Source organism: Muscardinus avellanarius (assembly GCF_963383645.1).
Source record: "Muscardinus avellanarius genome assembly, chromosome: 9".
NCBI lineage: Eukaryota > Metazoa > Chordata > Mammalia > Rodentia > Gliridae > Muscardinus > Muscardinus avellanarius.
The window spans coordinates 29,139,255-29,163,082 of NC_137795.1; the positions used below are offsets into that span (position 1 = coordinate 29,139,255).

The window sequence follows — 23,828 nt, forward strand, 5'->3', positions numbered from 1 at the left end:
AGCCCTGCCCCCAGCCCCTCCAGGGAGGACAGAGTGAATGGAGACTGGCTTACAAACCAATGGCCCATGGTCTAGTCCATCCTTTCTACATAACAGGCCCTCATCAGAAACCTGCACTGTGGGTTTTGAAGAGCTTTCAGGTTGGTGAACACATTCATGTGCCAGGAGGGCATGGAAGCTCCTGTCCTGGGGCCCTTTCGGGGGACCTTTCTCCATGCAGCTCCACATCTGACTGACTGTTCATCTGTTTTCTTTGTACTGCTGGCCTTTATAATGAACCAGGAAACCATCTCTAAATTTTGTGAGTCATTATAGCAGTTATCAAACCTGAGGAAGTTTTTGTAAAAATCCCCCAATTTATAGGCAGTTGGGCAGAGGTACAGATGACAGCCTAGGATTTGTGATTGGCCTCTGAAGAGATGGGAATTCTTGTGGAACTGAGCCCTTAACCTGTGGTGTCTTCACTAACTCTGGATAGTTAGTGTTTGAATTGAATTGTAGTATACCCAGTTGGTATATTGAGAATAGAAAAACAGCCAGGCATGGTGGCATACGCCTGTAATCCCACTACTCGGAGGCTGGGACTGGAGGATCACAGGACTGGGGCCAGCCTCAGCAACCTAGTGAGACCCTGCTTCAAAACAAAAAAATAGGAGGAGGGGGCTAGAGTTTAGCTCAGAGGTAGAATGTCGCTGGGCTCAATCCCCAGTCCCACCAAAAAAAAAAATTCATTAATTAATTAAAAAAAGAAAAGAGATCAGAAAAATAGTTTTTTATTATATTTATATTGTTCTTGGTGATCGTCCAGAACTCATTCATATTTGCAATATTTCACAGTGAATGATTTGATTTCAATAGTGAGAGAAAGAACTAAGGATGTTTGTAAGTTTTAGTAGTATAGTTATTTTCAAACAAAATAAAATGGGGCTCTGGATGTAGCTCAGCGGTAGGGCATGTGCTTAGCATGTGGAAAGCCCTAAATTCAATCCTCAGCACCAAAAACACAAAACAAAAGGACCTATTAAAACTAAACTTAAAATTTTAAGACAAAGGAGTTTATGTGAGTGCCTTTAGTATAGGGATGCCAAAAGAAAAAGATTAGCCTAAAAATACATTGTTCATTGACGGCTGGCACATGTTTAATTGTTTGCTTCTCCAAGTGTTGACTAGAAACCACCAAGACTTTGACATGGAAGTCAGTTCCTTTAGTTAAGAAAGAGTGAACAAAATATAATTGTGACTAGTAATTTTCAGTATTTGTAATGTTTACCATAGAAAAGCTTATCTAAAAAGAATGAATTTTTTTGATCTGACTTCTGTAAAGAAAGAAAAAATAATCTGTCTTTTTTTGTGTGTGTGGTACTATTAATTGAGCCCAGGGCCATTCTACCTTTGAGCTATACCTCCAGCCCTATTTTATTTCTTTTTTTTTTTTTTTTTTTTTTTGAAACAGGGTTTCACTAAATTGTGGAAGGCCTTACTGAGTTGCTGAGGTGACCGTGAACCTGCAATCCTCCTATCTCAGCCTCCCAAGTACTGGGATTAAAGTGGGTGCCACTATGCCTGGCTAACATTTCAGTTTTTAAAAACAAAAATATTATAATTGGCCCTTAAAACATCTTAATAGCATTATAAATTTGGCTGCTTGTTTATTGGCTATGGCCAGTTGTTCACTAGAAATAGTGAAATAAAGCTGGGTTTTGATAAGTAAAATAAAAAATTAATGCGAGTAAAATAAAAATAATGTGCGTACGGCAGAGTGTGAAAAACACGAGAGAGGTCCGGTACACATGGCATGTAAAGTTTTAATGGCATGGCTCTCCCAGGGATCAGGGCGAGGCACCGTGGGGCCCGCGTGCCTGTCCGAAGCTTGAGGACGCGGGCTCTCCTTTTCAAGGTATGCATCTCGCGAGATGAGGGTTTACTCACGGGAACGCTCAATTCTCGCAGGGGTTTCAGCCCCTCCCTTGCCCTGCAGAGGTCATGTGACACAAAGTCACATGAGTGCAGGACCCAACTTATCATCCCGGCCTTTTGATGGTAGGGATAATGGATGACTATTGGACCCTCTAGCTTCTTCCTGCTGTGAAGGGGCGTTGTCAGGGGCCCCAGGCTGGGAGGAGTCGGGAGTCCAGTCCCCCAGAAGGGGGTGCAGGTGGGTGCATAGCTGCAGTGCGAATTGGAGGTTACCCTGGACAGCTTAGTGATGTGCGCTTGAGGAGGCTTGAACAGGCAAGGGCTATTAAAAAAAAAATAAATCATGAGATTGAGCAGGAGACCAAAAAGGAGACTGGCTTACTCAGTACCTGAAGAGCTACCCTGAGCTGGCAAAGAGGATGGAGGTTGAGGGATCCAGGAGCCGTCAGTCTTCAGCCAGGCTGAGTAGGGCCAGTTGTGGGGCCTGGTCTGGAAAGGTGCTCCCCCTGTGTTGAGGCACCTGGGGCTCATCCTTTTCCAAGGGCACTGTTCCAGTGGCCCGCCTGGCCACACGCCAGGCACAGTCTGATTGGTGGGCGTGGCTTCGCCCCACTTCAGGCAGGCTCCTGGAGGTAGTCGTCGTTGCAGTCCTCCACACCTAGGTGACGCTCCAGAGGGCTGAGCCACCACCGCCAGCCAAAGGGCAGCTACCAGAGATCTGCTTTTTGGCAAAGTCAGAGTGTACGCTCCATCTCCGCCTGTTTCTCTCTGGAATTAAAACTTTAGATGCCATGTTAAGGTTCTGTCAGCTGTGACGGACCTACATTCACACACAAAGAGCGCGTCCCGGAGCGGGTGTCTGGCAAGAATGGCAACACAGACTCCCCATGGGCAGACAGAGGGTGTCGCCCCAGCCCTGGCCCAGCCCCGGTGTTTCCCGCAGCACCCAGGGCGTGCCCAAGCGGGCCGGAAAGGAAGCCAGAAGCCAAGCGCGTTTAAGACCTTGCGGAACGGCCAGGCAGCCGCCCAACAAAATTGCAGTCTGGTGGGGGCCAAGATGGCGACTGTGACGTCACCAGGCAGCGACTGCGCGCCATCACAAAATGGCGGCTGGTGGGAAAATAAATGGCAGCTGATAGGGGAGAGCATTTGGAGGGATACCAGACCGCTTATTAAAGTTCCTAACTTTTCCTAGGCCACCACAACCCATTTCCCAACTCGTATCAAGGCAGACAGGCTCTCAGGGCATCTGCTAGTATAAAGGTTCGACTTCCCATAATTGGTTTACGGGCGGAAACGAAGAACAGGAAATGGGCGTCCCCGATTTCCCTGCTCAATCGTTCGGAAACGGAGGTTAAGAGATAGGAAAGAACGTCTTCATTCCTTCTCAAAACCGGAGGATGACCTGGTCATCCGCATGGTGGTCCCAGTGGACCAGGGGACAATGGGTCACCAAGCGCTTGGATTTTGGGGTCCCAGTGGACCGAAAGACCCAAGTCCGGAACCGGCTAACCAAGGGAAGGAGGCAGTTTACCGGAGTGAAGCGTTGCTGGCCAGTGCTGGCTGTGACAGAAGCGCTGAGAAGCTGCTGGGGGCGCGGTGGAGCTGGGGCACGCAGATGCTGGTGGCTGGTGTGGATGGCACTGACGGCTGGCGCAGGCGGGATCAAACAGTGGCACGCAGGCGGCATGGCTTGCCGGGTTTGCGGCGTGGAGACAAAATGGCTTCCAGGCATGCGGCAGTCGCTGAGGCTGGGCCCCGAGGAGCACCGCCACTGAGCCTGGCTTGGGCGAGCAAAATGGAGCAGCAGCAGCGAGTAGAGCTACGCCTGGCACGGGTGACTGTGGCGGACACCAAAGCCGGCTGTGCGCCGCCCAATGAGCCTGGCTCGGGGCAGGCGGGGCAAACCGGCCAGAGGTCCCGGCGGTGACTGGAGCGCCGAGCTGGAACGGCGGTTTTAGGAGGTCCAAGCGGCAGGCAGAGGTCCTGGCCCGTGCAGGAGGTCGGCAGGCAGATCAGGTGCCAGCATCACCCAAGGAGCCTGGCTCCAGGCGGGTGGAACTGGCAGCCTGGCGGCCGGCAGAGCCTGCACGCCTCGGCGGTGGTGGCTGCGGCCGCGGTGGCAGTGGAAGATGGCCGCCGGCGCTCCAGAAGAGAGCACGTGGGTGGAAAAAGATGGCCACCGGCTCTCAGCAGAGCTTGGGGCCGAAAAGATGGCCACCGGCTCTCAGCAGAGTGCGGGGCCGAAAAGATGGCCGCAGGCTCTCAGCAGAGCGCAGGGCCGGAAAGATGGCTGCGGGCTCTCAGCAGAGCGCAGGGCCGGAAAGATGGCTGCGGGCTCTCAGCAGAGCGCGGGATCAGAAAGATGGCCACCGGCTCTCAGCAGAGCTCGGGGCCGGAAAGATGGGCACCAGCTCTCAGCAGAGCGCGGGGCCGAAAAGATGGCCGCAGGCTCTCAGCAGAGTGCGGGGCTGGAAAGATGGCCACGGACTCTCAGCAGAGCCCAGGGCGGGAAGAAGGCAGCCGGCTCTCCCAGAGAGCACGGGGCTGGGGAAGAAGGCTGACGGTCCGGGCAGGCACGGGGCGGCAGCGGCGGCAGTGGTGGGAGCAACGCCTGCAAGCGGAGCGCTGGTGTGGGACCTCACAGTCGAGCTGCTGGCGGGTTGGAGAGTCCGGGGCTCAAAAAGAGAGTAAAAATAAAAAGAGAAAAAAGGAAAAAAAAGGAAAAAAAAAATGGGGAGGGACCCAAGAGTTCTCCTGGTTCGGTACCAAATGATAAGTAAAATAAAAAATTAATGCGAGTAAAATAAAAATAATGTGCGTACCGCGGAGTGTGAAAAACACAAGAGAGGTCCGGTACACATGGCATGTAAAGTTTTAATGGCACGGCTCTCCCGGGGATCAGGGCGAGGCACCGTGGGGCCCGCGCGCCTGTCCGAAGCTTGAGGACGCGGGCTCTCCTTTTCAAGGTATGCATCTCGCGAGATGAGGGTTTACTCACGGGAACGCCCAATTCTCGCGGGGGTTTCAGCCCCTCCCTTGCCCTGCAGAGGTCATGTGACACAAAGTCACTTGAGTGCAGGACCCAACTTATCAGGTTTGATGGTGCATGCCTGTGATCCCAGTACTTGGGAGGCTGAAATAAGAGGATCGCAGGTTCAGGATAGCCTCAGCAATTAGCAAGGCCCTCAACAACTTAGTGAGACCCTGTTTCAAAATAAAAATAAAATAAAGCTGCTGGTATAGCTAGCTCAGGGGTAGAACGTTCCTAGGTTCAATCCCCCAGTACCACACCCAAAAAAAAAAAAAAAGGAGGTGGGGGAGGAGGGGAAAAAATACAATTTGAGTAAGTAAGAATGTATGAACTCTTGATGCTAGCACTTCAGAAAACCAACTTCACAGGAACGATTTTGACGATTCAAAGCCAGTAAAAAGACCAAGGTCCTGTGTTTGTGACCTCCCTTACGTGGGAATTCCATGAAGCTCCTGCACTTTTCCCACCCCATGTCCCAGCATGGACTGTTGGTACCCAGCCCCTTAGGAAGAGAACGTGCAGCGACAGCAGAGAGGGGGCTTAGCCAACTTGGTGCTCAAGCCCCTTCCATCATTACCTCGCCAAGGAGCCTCAGGTAGGTACGCACCTTACTCATCTCAGTCTCATGTCATCGTCTCGAAAAACAGACCATCAGACCTACCTTCTTCTGGGGTGTATATGAGACGCTCAGAGTGAGTGATGGAGGTCTTGGTACCAGCATGCACTATGTGGTCAGTAAAGGCCTATTGTGGTTATTTTCAAAGACAGTGGCTGCTGTCATTTGTCTTCACTGCTTTTCCTCCTTGTCCAGTGAAGCCCCTGCTAGCTTTCTGGCACATAAAAAGGTATGAGTTGAAGCTAATTGGGCTTCAAATCCCCAGTCCAAAGCCTGTGGTGGTGGTAGGCAGCCCTTGGGATGTGGAAGGCTGCTCATTCACGCAGTGGAATTCATTAGCCTGGGGCTTGTAGGCTACCTTATGTGGTTATCTAATGATTTCACCAATCACATCCCAAAACAACTGCGTCCTCCAGAGCAGAGAACACAGGGCTTGGCCTTGAATAGAAGGAGATTGTTAAAAGGTTGCTGACCAGCCAGGCATGGTGGCACATACTTGTAATCCCAGCATTTGGGAGGCTGAGACCGGAGGATCGCGGTTTTCGGACATCCTCAGCTACTTGGTCAGGCCCTGTTTCAAAATAAAGAATAAAAAACAGGGAAGGGGGTGTAGCTCTGAGGTCAAATGCCCTTGGGTTCCATCACCAGACCCACAAAAATAATAAAAGGTTGTTGACCAATCTCCTGGGGGGATTAAGACAGCCACAAGTCTCCCTTTTTCTGTTTGTGAAAGAAAGCAGCTGTGTGTTATTAGAAATAACTCTAATGACTGCTCTGGAAACCAGAACACAATGCCTGCCTGCTTCTAGTCACTGGTTGATAATTTGCCTTGGGAGTGTTTTAAAATATAAGCAATACATTAATTGTGTGTGTGTGTGTGTGTGTGTTTGGTTCTGAGGATTGAACCCAGGGGCATTTTACCTCTGAGCTATACCACCAGCCCTATTTCATTTCTTTTTTTTTTTTTTTCTTTCTTCTTCTTCTTCTTCTTCTTCTTCTTTTTTTTTTTTTTTTTTTTTTTTTGGTGGTACTGGGGTTCCTGGAAGCCCTTCCACCTTAGGGCTACACTCCCAGACCTATTTTATACTTTTTTATTTTGGAAACAGGGTCTCTTAAGCCAGCGCGGCTGGCTTCGAACCTGTGCGATCCTCCTGTCTCCTCCTCCCAAGCGTGGGCATTACAAGCGTGTGCCACCACGCCCGGCTCATTTCATTTTTAAGTGTCTCACTGAGTTGCTCAGATTGGCCATGAACCTGTAATCGTCCTATCTTAGCCTCCCAAGTACTGAGATTACACGCATGCACTACCACACCCAGTTTAAATTTTCTTTTTTTAGGCTTATATTTTTTAATTATTTGTAATTTTTATTGGTGCATTGTAATTGTATATGCTAGTGAGATTCATAGCGATCCACGCATTTATGCACATACCATTATTTGGTCTGTTTTCTTCCCTACATCTCTCCACATTAAACTTTCTTGAATGCCAGTCCTTAACTGTATAAGAAGCAGTTGGCTGAGCGCGGCGTGGTGGTGCACGTTTGTAATCTAAGTATTTGGGAGTCCGAGACAGGGGGATCACGGTTCGTGGAAAGGCTCAGCTACTTAATGAGGCCTTTTGCAACTTAGACCCTGTTTCAAATAAAGAATAAAAAGATGGGGGTAAAGGTCAGAGGTAGCATGCCCCTGGGTTCCATCCAAACTAGGAGAAAAAAAGTAGTTGTCTATCCACTGCTAAACTTTGAAGAAAATAACTTCAAAATGGCCAGAAAAAGATAGGCATTCAGAATGATGATGTATTTCCCATTTAGAGAGACTATTAATTGTTTGAGACAACTATGTCTCAGGCTTCTAATTTAAAATATTATATTTAAATTTTTTTTTACTTCCTGAAGCTTTAGCATGTTTAGCTGACAAGCACTTAGCAAAGTTTGTGTTTTAAGGGGGCATGATGTGATGTTAATCACATGAGCAAGCAATAGCTCAAAGAGGTCAATTACATTCAACTGAGCAAACCTCAGAACCAGGACATTAATTTTTATCGGTAAATGCCGGCAGATTGGTATTGAAGGTTTCATACCCATGACAATTCCCACGTTCTGATCTATACTGTTAAATAAAATGTTACACACGTTGATCATGAAAAGATTTTTCCTCCCGGCTCATTTTTAAGAGCAGCTGCCGTTTCTAATCAGTAAGCCCTACAACTGTGACAAGAGTCTTTGGGGAAAGCAGTATGATCTGCAGCGTAAGAGCTGATTGTAGAATATCCCTAGTTCCTTCTATTCTCACTGGAGTATGTCCCCACTATTACCAAGGGGCATCTCTCCAAGGCCACCAGATTAAGGACTGTCTGCAGAAATCTAGTAGCCTTTGAATGCTCAGTCTGACACACTCTCTCCCAGAAGTGTTTGGTATTTAGGATTCTCGTTTGCAGTCCTTCTCTTTTCTCCGCTTCTATTACATCTGTGCCTTCTGATTCTCCGTCTCTCTTTTTCTTTTTTTCCCCTTCCATAACTCACCTTTTTCTTATCACTGCCCAAACCTGAATCTCTCCCAGCTCGACCCTTAGGCCACTGCCTGTCTTTCCTGTGGACGTATCTGAGAACTCATATTGGACTCGTCCTTCCTCTTCACACAGTGGTTCGTGTCATCATAACTCTAGCCCTCCTTGGCAAGCTCTCGTCTTTGATGGTTTTTTTCTAGTAGCTTCACTTATAGTAACATGGGGAACCTTGGCTCAGCAACTTTATAAGGGAAAGCTCAACTTCCTCTCCATATCCTTCCCTCTCCAGTCTGATTTTCCTGATGTAGCAAGCTTAAACCATCAGTTTCTTTCTTGTCATTCCTGGCCTTGGAAACCTCCCTTCAATTCCCTCATCCTGTGGAACAAGCTCCAGGCTCCGTAGTCAAGCTCTCAAAGGCCGTGGATGTCAGTTTCAACCTACTTTTTTTATTATATTGTACAGTCTCCTCTGTTACTATTTCCAACTAGCTGTAGAGTAACACTTACCAACTTGCCTGTCCACAGAGTTACAAATGAAAGATTGAAGCTGGGTGTGGTAGCACATGCCTGTAATCCCAATACTTGGGAGGCTGAGACGAGATTCACAGGTTTGAGACCAGCCCTAGTAACTTAGCGAGGACCTCAGCAACTTACTGAGACCCTATTTCTTGTTGTTGTTGTTGTTGTTGTTGTTGTTGTTGTTGTTGCTGTTTTTTATGTTGCGGTAATGGGGATGGAACCCAGGGGCATTCTACCTCTGAGTGACACCAGCCCTAATTTTTGATTCTTTACTTTTGAAACGGGGTCTCACTGAGTTGCAAGGGGCCTCATGAAGTAGCTGAGTCTGTTCATGATCCGCGATCCTCTGGTCTCCACCTCCCTGATGCTGGGAATCACAAGTGTGTGCCATCACGCCAGGCCTGAGAGCCTATTTCAAGATAAAAAATAAAATATGGCTGAGGCCGCAGCAAAGTGATAGATTGCCTTTGGGTTTCATATCCAGTACCAAAAAAAAAAAAAAAAAAAAGAAAAGAAAATGAAGACAGACAGACAGAATGGTGATAAATGGGCCTGCAACCCGCAGGAGCAGATTCCCAGCTCTAAGCCATGGCCTCACATTTGCAGCGTGGGCCCCGTGTTGCCAGGTCTTTCCAGCTTTTAAGTACTGTCAACTAATAGAACACCCAAGAGCCGACCACGGTGCTCTCCTTTCACCTCTAATTCTTCTGAAAAGTTCATAGTTCTCAATACTCAGTTTTTGTTGGGTGATTGGTGACACTTGGAAAATTGAGACAGGATCTAAAGAATTTTACTTTGTGAAAATTAAGAACAGGTGGCGTTTACTGAGTACATACACAGTTACCTACATAGTCTAGCTGAGTTCCCTCCTAGTTACTTTTGTTTGGGGGATGGTTTTGTTTTGTTTTGTGTATGTGGTGCCATGGACTGAACTCGGCAGCATTCTACCTCAGAGCTAGACTCCCACCCCAATTTTTAAATTTTTTTTCCGTTTGAAACAGGGTCTCATTACATTGCGGAGGCTGGTCTCGAACCTGCCATCCTCTCAGACTCCTGAGTACTGGGATCACACATGTGTGCCACCACACAGGCTCAGCTGCTTTAGTAATACTGACCTGCTGATCGATCCTCACTACAGCTCTGCTGGACGTAGATACAATGTCGTGACTTAGGCCCAGAGAGGTTAAGTGTACTGTGCCGCAGGCTCCCTGGCAGAATTCCAGCTCTGATTTCCTTTGTATTTTGTACACTATTTTCTGAGCTTTCCAGCAGGCTTGGAAGACACACGTGTGAGCCACACGTAGGTTGTAATTGTGCCTGATACTCGGAGCAGCTAACTGGGGCTGGGACAGCAGTTGCTCACCTGCCTCTCACTCTCTTAACCCCTGGCTGACCTGCAAAGCAGTCATTTCTCTTTGCCACAGTATCTTCTAGAAACTTTTTTTTTTTTGTGTGTGTGTGGTACTGGGGATGGAACCCAGGGGCCTTCCACCTCCAGGCTACACTCCCAGACCTATTTTATATTTTATTTGGAAATAGGGTCTCACTAAGTTGCTGAAAGCCTCACTAACTTGCTTAGGCTGCCTGCAAACCTGTGCCATCCTCCTGTCTCAGCCTCCCAAGTGTTGGGATTACAAGCATGCACCACCATGCCTGGCTTCCTAGAAACGTTTTTAAAAGGCAGTGTGCAGAATTTAAATGTAGCTACATAATACCTGTTTTATTCAACTCTTTCTTTCCAAAAGAAGGAAAAACAAACAAACAAACAAACAAACCATTGGGATTCCAAAACAGAATTTTACAGTTAAAATAAAAATAGACTTGATTATTTGAAGAACACACCAAGCCCTATCTGTAGTTAACGTGACTTTCTAAGGTTTGATATATAAACAGCATTAAATAAATAAGCATTTGTACAACAAATATCTAAAAATTAAACTAGATCTTAAAATTTGGTAGTTTCAGAGTGGGTAAGCAAAACCCTGGTGAAATTGTAAAAATAGGCAAAATTGAACTAGTTTCAAGGCTATGGTAAACAGCTATATTTGAAGTGATTAATGCCATTTTCAGAAACATAATGCACACTGGGGAAGAATCAGTGGCATAGCACTTTAATCTCTGGTTCAAACCATTAGCATTAAAATTTTTTATTGTGCTTAATCAAATTACATGGTACATTTTGGCAGTGCTTCTCAAAAAATAATAATAATAATAATGGTAAGTTGTGGCATTCCAGGGCCAGAAATGGGCTCTTTTGAGTTGAAAGCTTTTCTTGGCTCCTTGAAATTAAAGTTTTAAGTAGGATGTATTTTAGAGTGCCTTAAATTCCATTGCATCTGCAGTAGACAGGCACGCGAAACAAAACTGCTCACAGTACTTCAGGGAATATGAGTTGGTGCAGAAATGTTGAATATTCCCATTACTGTGCTTAGATTAAATGGCAAGCACAGGCAGTTGACTGTCAGAACTTTCCATTTGCTTTCTTGGTAATTCACTTTAACAGATGAGTGGTTTCATTATTACAGTGCATTTTTGCTTATGAGTGTTGAAAAAAATAACTGAGGTAGATTTCTGCAATTACACTTAAGTAACCCTATACTCCTTATGATTTCTTATATTTCAAGGGTTTATTTTTTGTTTTTATCCAAAAAAAAAAAGTATTAAGCTTAACCCTTTTGGTGACATGTAGATCAGTTTCTGTAACTTGATTGCCAAACTTATTATTCTACCTTGACACACTGTAGGATGCTCTAGAGACATTGTTTTGCAGAAATAAAATGGAAATTCTTAATGCTTGCTACACTTGAGAATCAGAAAAGAAATTTAATTGATGCATAAAAGAAAAATACATTCAAGTAAAATAATAGATGATTATATTTTATTTATTTATTTATTTATTTATTTAATTTGTGCTAAAGATTGAACCCAGGGGCATTCTACCTCTGAGCACCACCACCAGCCTTTATGTTTAGAAATAATAAGTTGTCTTTCTAAGTTGCTGAGAACCTTGCTAAGTTGCTTAGGCTGGCTTAGAACCTGTGGTCCTTCTGTCTCAGCCTCCCAAGTATTGGGGGTGCTACCACCCCCAGCTAACAATTGCTTTCTTATGCCTTAAGAATTTGAAATAGTAGCAAGTATAGGGAAAAGTTCTGCATCACATCAGTATGACTAATTATAGACATAAATTTAAGAACCACTCCTCTCAAGACTATAGATTTTGAGTGCACATTGATATATTTTATTTCAAGTTCCATAGTACTCACAACTAATAATTTTTGCCTTCCAGTTTTAATGATTACTTGGATGTGACTTTGGTAAAAAACAAAAAACAAAAAAACCACTACAAAAATGTTCTCTTTGAGGGTTTGGGGGGCAGAGCTCAGTGGTAGAGCCCATGCTTAGCATGCATGGAGCCCTGGCCTCAATCCTCAGCAACACCTCCATCCCCCACAAAAAAGTAAATAAAAATAAAAGAAAAAGATCTCTTATTCGGGTGGTGTGGAGAGGATATTCCCAGAAGCACATAGTACTGAAGAGTCAGGTGTGGTATCTCATAACTGATCCCAGCGACTTAGAAGGCTAAGACAGGAGGATTGTGAGTCTAAGGCCAGGCTGGGCAACTTAGCAAGACCCTGTCTCAAAAGAAAAAAAACTAGTGATGAGCCAAGAAATTATGAATAAAATTAGAAAGAAAAAGGTTTTTGTATGTATATTAATACCTAGGTATTCACAGAGTTAGAAATCAAAATAAATATATCTCTTTATTCAGAATGTAATTGTATTATGGCAGCTATGAATTTGTTTAAATGAAAGATGTTGTTATATACATGAAAGTGCCTTTCTGCCTAGTCCTAAATTACTATTAATTAGGCACTATGTAATATAATAGATAATTATAGTGTTTTAATATTGATGTCAATGGATTTGCTAGTCTTTTTAAATGGCTATTGTTGGCTAATGGTCTTCAGGGAATCGTTTGTAGAGCTATTGTGGTTCTAAAAATATCTCTAAATACCAATGGGACAACCTTTTCGGAAGCTTGGCTATTATAAAATACACTTTTACTTGAAGTACATGATTTTGATGATAGCTTTAAAACTCATATCACTCAATTATTTTCAAATCTACAGCAAAAAAATACTAATGCTGAATAAAAGAATAAAAGAAAACTCTATAGAAAATTTCAAAACAGTATGGTAGTTAGAAAGATTAGAGTTAGGAGTATTGGGAATCTGTTATATTCATTAGGATTTTTAACTCTTCTATTCATTAGGATGTTAATTGGAGATGTTTTTATGTAGCCTCATTGTTTTTATTTTAATTAATATTTTTATGGCAGAAAGGTAATTAGGCAAATGCTGTTGAATATTAAATATTGTAGTAGCTTGGGGAGAATAAGCACTTCTGGGTCAAAGCCCTTAACAAAACATTGTGGTATATGAACTGATTTATTGAACTGAAAGGCAAATGGGTTTGCCCCCACCCACCCAGACTCCCAGAGTCACTTTCTACATTATCTAAGGCTGTTCTGACATGGGATGGCCGGTTATGTCAGAGTTAATGCTGTTCTTTTTAATCTCAACTACTAATGGGGTAAGTCTTGATTAGAGAATAGTTCCAGCCTCATTAAATGCAGCTAAGTGTAAGGACAACCCAGAATCTTAGCTTGTACATCACATCAAGCATTTCGAATGCAAAAGATTGCTCTCACCCAGTGGTCTCTGTGTGTTGGTGGTGTCTACTTGTGATAGCCCACTGAAGACCCCAAAATAGATTCTAGGCTCCTCTGTTGTCTCTGCTGCTCTCATCTAACATTGCGTGCCAGAAAGCCTCAGTTTAATTTCTAATCAGAACAGCCAAGTTGAGAATTTTATCAACCACACTTAGCATAACAAAATTTATGGGAACATTACTATCCAATAGCATCCTGAAATGATAAGTTTCAAGTCATATTTCTAAGATATCCTAGAGTTTCAGACTTTATGCAAATGGTTGAGTTTGATTTCAACTATTTTAAAAAACTAATGAAAGTCACTACATATCCCAAGTGTTTCTTTTTAATGACCAGTCATTAATTTGTATTGCTGGGATAACTGACTTGGGGCAGATCTTAGAATAAAGTTTCTCCTGTTTTTTTGTTCATATATTTGAAACTTTTGTAAACAGAAACTCCAGTGGGTGATCCTCGTTTGTCTGTGAGTGCAGGCACACCGCACACCTTTTTTGTACTCGGTTTAATTATCACCCTCACTTCTCACTTGCAAAGCCCAGGCACACCTGTTTGGAGACTTGCTTTTGCCATAGAGTAATAGTAAGGCAGACCAATGATTACTGCCATTTTAGAGTGAAATTCAACTTTGCAAATTTTAAGCTTATTTTACGTTTTAGGTACCATGTGTCAAATAAGTAATACTGTTACTTATCTTTAACTAACTTTGGTAGATATTCTTTCAGATTCCTCATTAACATGTCTAGTTCATTTTTAGTAATGACATCTTACAATTTAAAAGCAAGTTTTTTTCTTCTTCTTTCTCTCGAGAAAGAAAATGTCGAAGAGAACAAAGGGGCCAGAACGTAAGAGTTCTGTGTTTCTAAATATGGCCATGATGTTTATATTGAATGTAACTAATTATTCCTAAAACTTCTGGAATTTTTCCTTCATCCAATCTTTGGCATTGCGATAGAGCTCTGTATCAGATGATCATTTATAACTACATGTTTATAAAGTGTAGATATTGGAGAGCACAAATTCTATTGAGTACATGTCTTAGCTCAGGCTGCTGTAACAAAACACCATGGGCTGGGTGACTTCTTTCTCAGGGTTCTGAAAGACTGTGGAGTTTAAGCTCAAGTCATTACACACTTAGTGTCTGGTGAAGACTTCATTCCTGGCTCACAGATTGCAGCCATTTTCCGTGTGTATCAAACCCAGTAGATGAGAAAGCAGGCACTCTCGGGTCTGTTACAGGGACACTAATCATGCATGTGAGAGATCCACCCTCGTGATCTTATCCAGTCGAATTACTTCCCAAATATTTCACCCCCAAATATCATCACATTAGGGGGTGAGGTTTCACATTATGAAGTTAGAGGAGGCATAAGCATTCAGTCCATAATAGTATAACATCTAATTCTCTCCCTCTTCCTCCTCCTCCTCCTTCTTCTCTCTCTCTCTCTCTCCATATATATATATATTTTTTTTTTAATTTTTTTTTTGTGGTACTGGGGTTCCTGGAAACCCTTCTACCTCCGGGCTACACTTCCAGACCTATTTTATACTTTTTTATTTTTGGAATTTTGGAAACAGGGTCTCTTAAGCCAGTGCTGCTGGCTTTGAACCTGTGCGATCCTCCTACCTCCACCTCCCAAGCGCGGGGATTACAAGCGTGTGCCACCATGCCCGGCTTAGCTCTATATTATTATTACTTTGTTTTGTGGTACTGGGGATAGAACCTAGGGACATTCTATCTCCAAGCTACACCCATGTCCTATTTTTTTATTCTTTATTTTGAAACAGGGTCTCACTGAGTTGCAAAGGGCCTCACTAAGTAGCTGAGGCTTTCTGAGAACTGCGATCCTCCTGTCTCCGCCTCCCAAATTCTGGGAGTACAAGCATGTACCACCACACCTGGCTATTACTTTTTTGTAGAGCTGAATTTTTTTCTTTGTGTGTATGTCACTGGGGATGAAATCCAGGGCCCTTCTACCTCTGGGCTACACTCCTAGACCTATTTTATATTTTATTTGGAAACAGGGTCTCACTAAGTTGCTGAGAGCCTCACTAAGCTGCTGAGGTTGGTTTCGAACCTGCGCAATCATCCTGTCTTAACCTCCCAAGTACTGGGATTACAGGTGTGCACCACCACACCCGGCTAAAAAATAGCTTGCTTTTTTATCTTTGTGTGTGTGTGTGTGTGTGTGGTACCGGGGGTGGAATGCAGGGACTTTTCTACTTCTGGGCTATACTGAGCTGAAATTTTAATGTCTAGAATACAAAATTTGGAAGTTAAATCATGTAAAAATGAGGTTTTTTTATTGTAATATATTTTTTCTGTGAATCCAGGAGCATTCTACCTCCAAGCTACACTCTCATCCCATTTTATATTTTAATTGGAAACAGGGTCTCACCAAGTTGCTGAGAGCCTTACTAGTTGCTGAGACTGACTTTGAACCAATGAACCTCCTGTCTCAGCCTCTCAAGTACTGGAATTACAGGCATGTTTCACCACGCCCAGCTAAAAATGAGTTCAAGTTGAATCTAGACAAAGGCAGTTATGTCAAAATCATTACTTCACATTCTCTATATAATCTTTTCCGTTGTTTTGGAAATTGTATTGAAGGTCAGAGTTTGTTCAGCAGCTCCACGTTATAAGTAAGTTGGACTTTTCTACATTCAAGAAAAAGAGGTGATTAAAAAATGCTTTCCTAGCCAGGCGTGGTGATGCACACTTGTAATCCCAGCATTCGGGAGGCTGAGACTGGAGGATCCTGGTTCGTGGACAGCCTCAGCTACTTAGTGAGGCCCTTTGCAACTCAGTGAAACTCTGTTTCAAAATAAAGAATAAAAAATAGGGCTGGGGGTGTAGGTCGGAGGTCTCAGCTTTCATAGTACTGGGTTATTAGCATGTGCCACCTCAGGGCTCCCAACATCTTAATGATTCATTTGAGAGATAAAAGCAAATGGTCAAGCCAGGCGTGGTGGTGCACGCTTGTAATCCCAGCACTGGGGAGGCTGAGACAGGAGGATCGCACAGATTCGAAGCCAGCCTCATCTACTTAGTGAGGCTCTCGGGAACTTAGTGAGACCCTGTCTCCAAATAAAATATAAAATAGGTCTGGGAGTATAGCCTGGAGGTAGAAAAGCCCCTGTGTTCCACCCTCAGTACCACACAGGAAAAAAAAAAAAAAAAGGATAAAAAATAGGGCAGGAGGTATAGCTCAGAGGTAGAATGCCCCTGGGTTCTATCCCCAGACCCGTAAAAAGAAAAAAGAAAAAAAAGTCAGTAGTCTTAAGACCTGTATGTTCCTTCTGGGTTTTATTATCCATTGTTCTTTCCCTAGATGTAAATAAATGACTTTGGAAAGCTTTAATTTATTAGAACATGAAGGCTTATTCCCTACAGGACTGAAGGATATACCTCAGAATCTTATAAAACTTAATTTTTTAAAATCATATTATTTATACTTTGGTTCTTAATAATATTTTTATCCATAAATATAAGTGATGTTTAAGGGAGGGTGAGCTGTGTGTTTAGAGAGCTTTGCAAGAAACAAAAAACAAAATCACATCATTTGAAGCATTCTATGTAAAGGATTTTTCAAGTTTTACCTTTCATAAATAATGTATTCTGTGAAAATTCCCTGTCCTAACCCAACCCGGTACCGCCGCCGTGTATCGTGTTTCTGCCGTGCACACTGTTGGGGTCTAGATAAACCACTGCCCTTCTTGCCACCTTTCCTCTTCACCGTGTGTTTGTTTGCTTTCTTTGCAGAGACCCTCCTTGATGACTTCCTGCTCACGTACACCGTCTTCATGACAACTGATGACTTGTGCCAGGCGCTGTTGAGGCAATATCCTTCATTCACTTCAAGGCGCCGTCGGCTGCCTCGCGGGCAGGTGTCCCGCATTAGGAATTAACCGCCTTTCTTAATTTACTCCACCTCGCGGTAGAGTGTAGACATGTTAAATATTAATGTCTGATATCCAAGGTGAAAGACGAAACAATATAGAATAGACAGGGACATCTGGAAGTGCAGAGCTGCCGTTCCCACATGCTGCCTTATGAGTAAATGAGGCTGTTTATGTTATGTTTGCTTTTAATCTGCTTCTCATGGTTGCTTGGAAATATGGAAGTAAAATTGACCTACTGGTACTTCAGCGTTACAAGGTTGAATGGACTGGCAACACCACACAATAAGTAGTCTGAGAGGAGACTCAGAGTCAGATCACTTGCACGAGAAAACTACGTATATATGTGATGGGCATTATACACGTGACCAGGTGTCCCTGGCGACACAGCCATTTCCCACATAGGAGGTCTAAACTTTCCCCTGAAGTCGACTGTCGTCTTTTCAGGGCTTTATCACTTCATGCTGTCCCAGGATGATGGTGTGATTAGGAGGTTAATCACCCGCTGGGGAAGCCTTTATGACTTTACCCACTCACTAGAAGAGGTACCACGTAGAAACATTGAAAGGCCACAGAGCAAAGCCACGCAAGCTTCCTGCAAGCCCCCAGATGGGCCTCTCGCTTCACAAGGCTCAAAGAAGATGGTGTAAATGCTTCAAAAGTATTCAAGTATTTGGTAAATTAATTTTGGCTTAATATTTTTTACTTTTGCTACTAATAAAATTAAATCAATCAAAGCCTTTACGCATTTAATAAAACCCTTCAGGGAGATTCCAGCCCACATGAAAATGTTGAGGAAAAAGGATAGCTTTCTGCATATGCCAAAGTTTTAAAACCTAATGATAGCCATCACTTAATATTTTTCTATTAATTAATTATTATATATCTCCCAACTTTATACCATGTTTCTATCTAGAATACATGAAAATGACACAAAGTTAAATCTCTAAAGTACATATATAACCTAGAAAGAGTGAGTACTCATCAGTGCTTCGTTACATCCTTTGACCATACAAAGGTGTAGGTATTTTGACACTTTCTACAATTGGTTCATAAAACTAATCTTGAAGCCAGGTGTGCTGGCATATACTTGTAATCCCAGTACTAAGGAGGCTGAGACACGAGGATCACAGGTTTGCAGCCAGCCTCAGCTATTTATTGAGGCCCTCTGCAGCTTAGTGAGACCATTTCAAAATAAAGAATAAAAAATAGGGCTGAGGGTATAGCTCAGAGGTAGAATACCCCTGATTTCAATTCCTAGTACTACAAAAAAATAAATTAAAATTGATCCTGAAACATTGTTAGTGTTTAATTAGGAAAATTTCAATAATATATATAGATTGCTTTCATAGTTTCCAAGTGAATTATTGCTAAGGGATTTAGCAATAATAATGCATTGGATTTCTCCTTTATAGAAGTGTTTGAAAAAAAATCTGTGAGCAAAGTATATTAAAAAAAAATGTATCTGAGCCAGGCATGGTGGCACATGTTTGTAATCCTAGCACTCAGGAGACTGAGACCAGAGGATTGTGGTTCATGGACAACCTCAGCTACTTAGTGAGGCCTTCCACAACTTAGTGAGATCCTGTTTCAGAATAAAGAATAAAAAATAGGGCAGGGGGTGTAGATCGGAGGTTGAATGCACCTGGGTTCCATCCCCAGACCCGCAAAAAAAAAAAAAAAAAAAAAGTATCTGTGAATCTGTGAGCTAATTTCATCTATATTTTAATACAAATGCATTTCTAAAACAGTTACCATCCATTAAGTAATATAAATTGTATTTTTACAGCAAAATAGATGGATGATGGATGCCCTTAAACTGTTCCTTTAACTATGATCCTAATACTAGTTTTATGCTTTTTTTTTTTCGGGTCTGAAGATGGAACCCAGGGACATTTTACCTCTGAGCTACAGCCCCTGCCCTATTTTATTCTTTATTTTGAAACCGGGTCTCACTGAGTTGCAGAGGGCCTCACTAAGTAGCCGAGGCTGTCCGCGAACCGCAATCCTCAGGTCTCAGCCTCCCGAATGTTGGGATTACAAGCGTGAGCCACCACGCCCAGCTCTAATACTAGTTTTGATTATCATTTAATAATTTAGTGCCCTAAAGAATCTCTAAATATTTCCTTAGATAGAAATATGTTTTGAGTCTTTGCCTACAAAACTTCATATGAAATTTTTGTTCAGATTCTTAGCAACCTTTTTATGGATTATCAAAAGCCATGAACTTAAAACATTTTAAGCCAAGGGTCTTTCTACAGGATTACTTTATTTTTGCACATTTTGCCTTTGAAATCGTACAAATAAAAAATACATATGGCATCTGTATTTAATGTGAAATGTTTGTCTTTCATATCCCATTACTACCAACTTATAGAGAGTGGTCCTTTTTTTCCTTTGATTTTTGTATTTTTCCTATGATTCCTAAATAGTATTTATAGATTGAAGCCATTTGTGCTGAGTTTGGATATTTTAGATGGGTATTTTTATTGTAATAGGATTAATAGCTTTTAGCTTTTATCATCATAAAGCACATTAAGCTCATAGCTCTGGGCCAGTTGATATTCAGTGCATTACACAGAAGTTGTAACTCTCAGCCGCTGCCTCTCACTACCCTCCACCCCAGCTGAATTTATAAATCAGTATAATCAGCATTGACACAATGTCAAAGAACCCACGTGCCCTAATGTAGGAAAGCAGAATAATACAAATGCAAATTTAATCAGTAGATATTTAAAAAATATATATCTAGTAGAGAGGTAAGAACAAAGTTGGGCAAATGAATGTTAATAATTATGAACGGCTGAAATTTCAGTCCCAGAAATTGCTTTATTCTGCTGGTCCGTAATTGTAAAACATATATATGCAACTTGAACAAAAGCTTATATCTTCACTTTCATATGCTTACTTAAATAAGATGAAGATGCTATTTCTTAACTTCTCAGGTTTTTTTCTCTATATTATTGATGGTATTATATTCCCAGGAAAAGAAGAAAATTATTTGCATAAAGAGAAATAATATAGTATAAATCTTTACATTTTGCCTTTCAAGAGAAAAACTAGAAGATACAGAGACTTTTTTTTAATGTGGAACATATTGAAAATGGCAAGCATTCAGACTGTGCTTGGTACCACCCCCTCCCCCACTTCCCCTCTCCCCTCCCAACAATGAGTGTCCAGGTTAACCATGCTGTATTTATATTTTTACACAAATTCGGATGTAGCTCCTTCATTAATCAACCTCAGCCTTCTTCCTCTCCTATCCTTCCATTCTAGCTTTGGTGAGGTTTCTCCTCCATTGTCTAGAGTCCATCTGGTATCCCCAATGCTCCCTAGTTTGAGCACATTAGAGAAAACATAAGTCCCTTCTCTTTCTGTGCTTGGCTGATGTCACTTATCATAATGTTCTCCAGGTCTTTCCATCTTCTTGCAAATGACATGATTTTGTTCTTTATAGCTGAGTAGAATTCCATTGTATGTATTTCCCATAATTTTGCAATCCATTCATCTGTTGATGGAGAGCTAGGTTGGTTCCACATTTTGGCTATTATGAATTGTGCTACTATGAACATGGGTATGCATATGTTAATGTAGTTCTCTGATTTCAACCCCTTTGGAAAGATACCCAGGAGTAGTAAAGCCAGGGCATATGGTGGATCCATTCCCAGTTTTCTAAGGAATCTCCACATTGATCTCCAAAATTGAAGAAGACCTCGGAATATGGAAAATCTCCCTTGCTCGTGGATAGGCAGAATAAATATCATCAAAGTGGCCATTCTGCCAAAAGTGATCTATAGATTCAATGCAATTCCTATTAAAATACCAATGACATTCTTCATAGACCTAGAAAAATCAGTCATGAATTTTATATGGAGAAAGAAAAGACCCAGAATAGCCAAAGCAATCCTCAGCAATAAAACCAGGCAAGATGCATCACAATCCCGGAAACAGACACTTTTAACAGATTTTTGGGTTGTTTGCTTGATTTTATTTCACTGGTAGAAATTAAAGATGGCTGCAACATATTGTACAGAATAGGAAGATAGTGACTAAATTATTTTTGAAAATGTTTACAAAGCCTCATATAGAATTTATCCCTATGTTGCAATTTTTTGTGTGTTAGGTATTCAGGAATGGGCCTGTGCATGCTAGACAGGCACTCTACCACTGAGTTATATCCCCATCTCTCTTTTGGAATTATTTATTAGCATTAAAAATATATGATAGCCAGGTGTGGTGGTATACACCTGTAATTCCAGTACTTGGGAGGCCAAGACCAGAGGATCACAGGTTCTTGGCCAGCTTCAGCACTTAGTGAGGCTTTCAGCAACTTAGTGAGACCCTGTTTCCAAATAACAAATAAAATAAGGCTGGGGAAGTAGCTCAGAGGTAGAATGCCCCTGGGTTCAATCCCCAGCACCATACATATAGGTAGGTAGATACATACATGCATGCATGCATACATACATACATACATACATACCTGTAAAATCCTGTTCCTTACCTGTGTTTGGTGTCATAGGGTTTTCTATTTCTTCTAGTTGACTTTTCAATGTGTTCAAGATACTCAGCAATGATCATTTTGTAGGCAAAAAGAATAGATCAGTTTAGAAAATGCCAAGATTCTGTCTCACTCCTAGTCATTTAAACCCTTTGCCTTTGATGTTATTTTTATACAATTTTAACAGCATAGTTAGCACATGGTCATTGTATACAAATTAGGAAATCCTAATAAGTAAAATCATGTACTCTGAAATCTCATTACACTGAGAAGCCACTCTTAACTATTCAGTATACTTTCAGATAATGAAATTATTTATATAAGCATTGTTAACAGAAATGGGTCTTTTTAAGTATATTCGTTTCTTATTTGCTTCTCTACTTAACAATATATTGTGCATGCTCCGTGTTGGTATGCAAGTATGTATGTGTATGTATGTATGTGGAGACCATCATTTTTTTGTGTGTGTGGTACTGAGAATGGAACCCATGGGTATTCCACCTCCCAACGACACTCCCAGTTCTATTTTTATTCTTTATTTTGCAACAGGATCTCACTGAGTTGCAAAGGTCCTCACTAAGTAACTGAGGGTGTCCACCAACCACAATCCTCCTGTCTCAGTCTCCCAAATGCTGGGATTACAAGTGTGCACCACCACACCCAGCTAGAACATAATTTTTATGGCTGCAGAACAGTCCATTAAAATGGGAATGTAATAACTTAGTTAACTGTCCTCAAATGGTAAGGTATTTAGGTTCTTTCTATTATATATTTTTCAATTTTCTTTTAATGAAAATGAAAATTAGAAGTCCTTTTCTTACCTCCGTGTGCATTTATCCAATTCTTTTTTCAAGTAAATTCCTAAAGTAGACATTTGAATCTTAACACAAATTGTGCCCCAGTCATCTGCTCATTTGAAACCACTTTAGGAATAATTGATTTTACCAAATGCAAAATTCTGAGGATAGAAGACTATCTGGCCTACTTTTAATTTAACTTTTATTGAAGTAGCATTCACCTGTATAGTAAGGTCAGCTCTTGTCTAGAAGCCACGCTTAAAACCAGTGAGACCTAGTATTTCTGTGAGCTGACATTAGTCTCATTCTACTGGTACTGTAATGGCCAACCCTCAGCTCTATGGCCCCCCACTAGTAACTTTCTGGGTTTATTTTTGTTCTTCCCAGTTCCCACACAGGGTCTTCTTCTTGCACTTTTATATACTTGTAAATTCTTGGGAAATTATGCCTTACCTTTTTTTGTAAAGACAAGAATAAGTGAATGTCTGCAATGTTTTTTTATTTCAACAACATGTGATGGTGTTTCTTAACTATATGCACCTATTCTGCTAAGAAGTATCAAGGCAAGGAAGAAAACTCAGATGTTCCTTGTCGGAAACGTAAAGTTTTACATCTTGTTTCCCAGTGGATTGCTCTATACAAAGACTGGCTACACGAAGATGAACATTCAAAAATGTTTTTAAAGGTAATCTAATACTTTTGGATATTTTTTTATACCAAATAACTGGTTTTATTTTCAATTATACATGGATCTCATTATTTGGAAATAATTGACTTCTTTTAATGGTCTAGTGGTAATTCAGAAAATGTATATATTTTTTTTTATTTTATTTTATTTCTGAAGCTTGATATTTCCTACATATATAGAACCTTAATTTTTAATAGTTCATTATGAAAAAAGTAGAAATAAAAACTTCATATTCACTAAGATGATGATACAGTTTTTGTGTGCCATGAAAATATTGATTGTCATGAAATAAATAAGGAAGTTAAACTAAAGTATACTTCAAATTGGATACTTAATAAATTGAGATATAAGTTTGAACTAACCAGTCTTAATACAATATTAAAATAATCATTTTAAAATCATATTAACAATATGTATATTATATAATTTTCAGGGTATAATATATTTTGGGAATTTTAAACAATAATATTTTGTAAAACAGATGCTGAGCTAGCTTTACATTTTGATTTGGCTTAACTGATTCATCTTCCTAATCATTAGTAGATTTTAATATCTCTTGTTTTTTTGCAATGTCTCTTACAAACAATTTTCTGGATATGATTGGTAGGTGGTTGGATTCTTT

General features: G+C 41.5%; 1 protein-coding gene across 2 annotated transcripts in view; it reads left to right on the forward strand.

The window, feature by feature from the left end:
* The window catches only part of RAPGEF5 (Rap guanine nucleotide exchange factor 5), a gene marked incomplete at both ends in the record, with an annotated part of 259,218 nt that overhangs the window by 193,073 nt on the left and 42,317 nt on the right, over window positions 1–23,828 (forward strand). For both annotated transcript variants that reach the window (XM_080701542.1, XM_080701543.1), the window contains 2 exons: window positions 17,084–17,162; window positions 23,059–23,203. In XM_080701542.1, coding sequence (XP_080557668.1) covers window positions 17,084–17,162; window positions 23,059–23,203 — 224 coding nt within the window. The remainder of the gene's footprint in view (window positions 1–17,083; window positions 17,163–23,058; window positions 23,204–23,828) is intronic.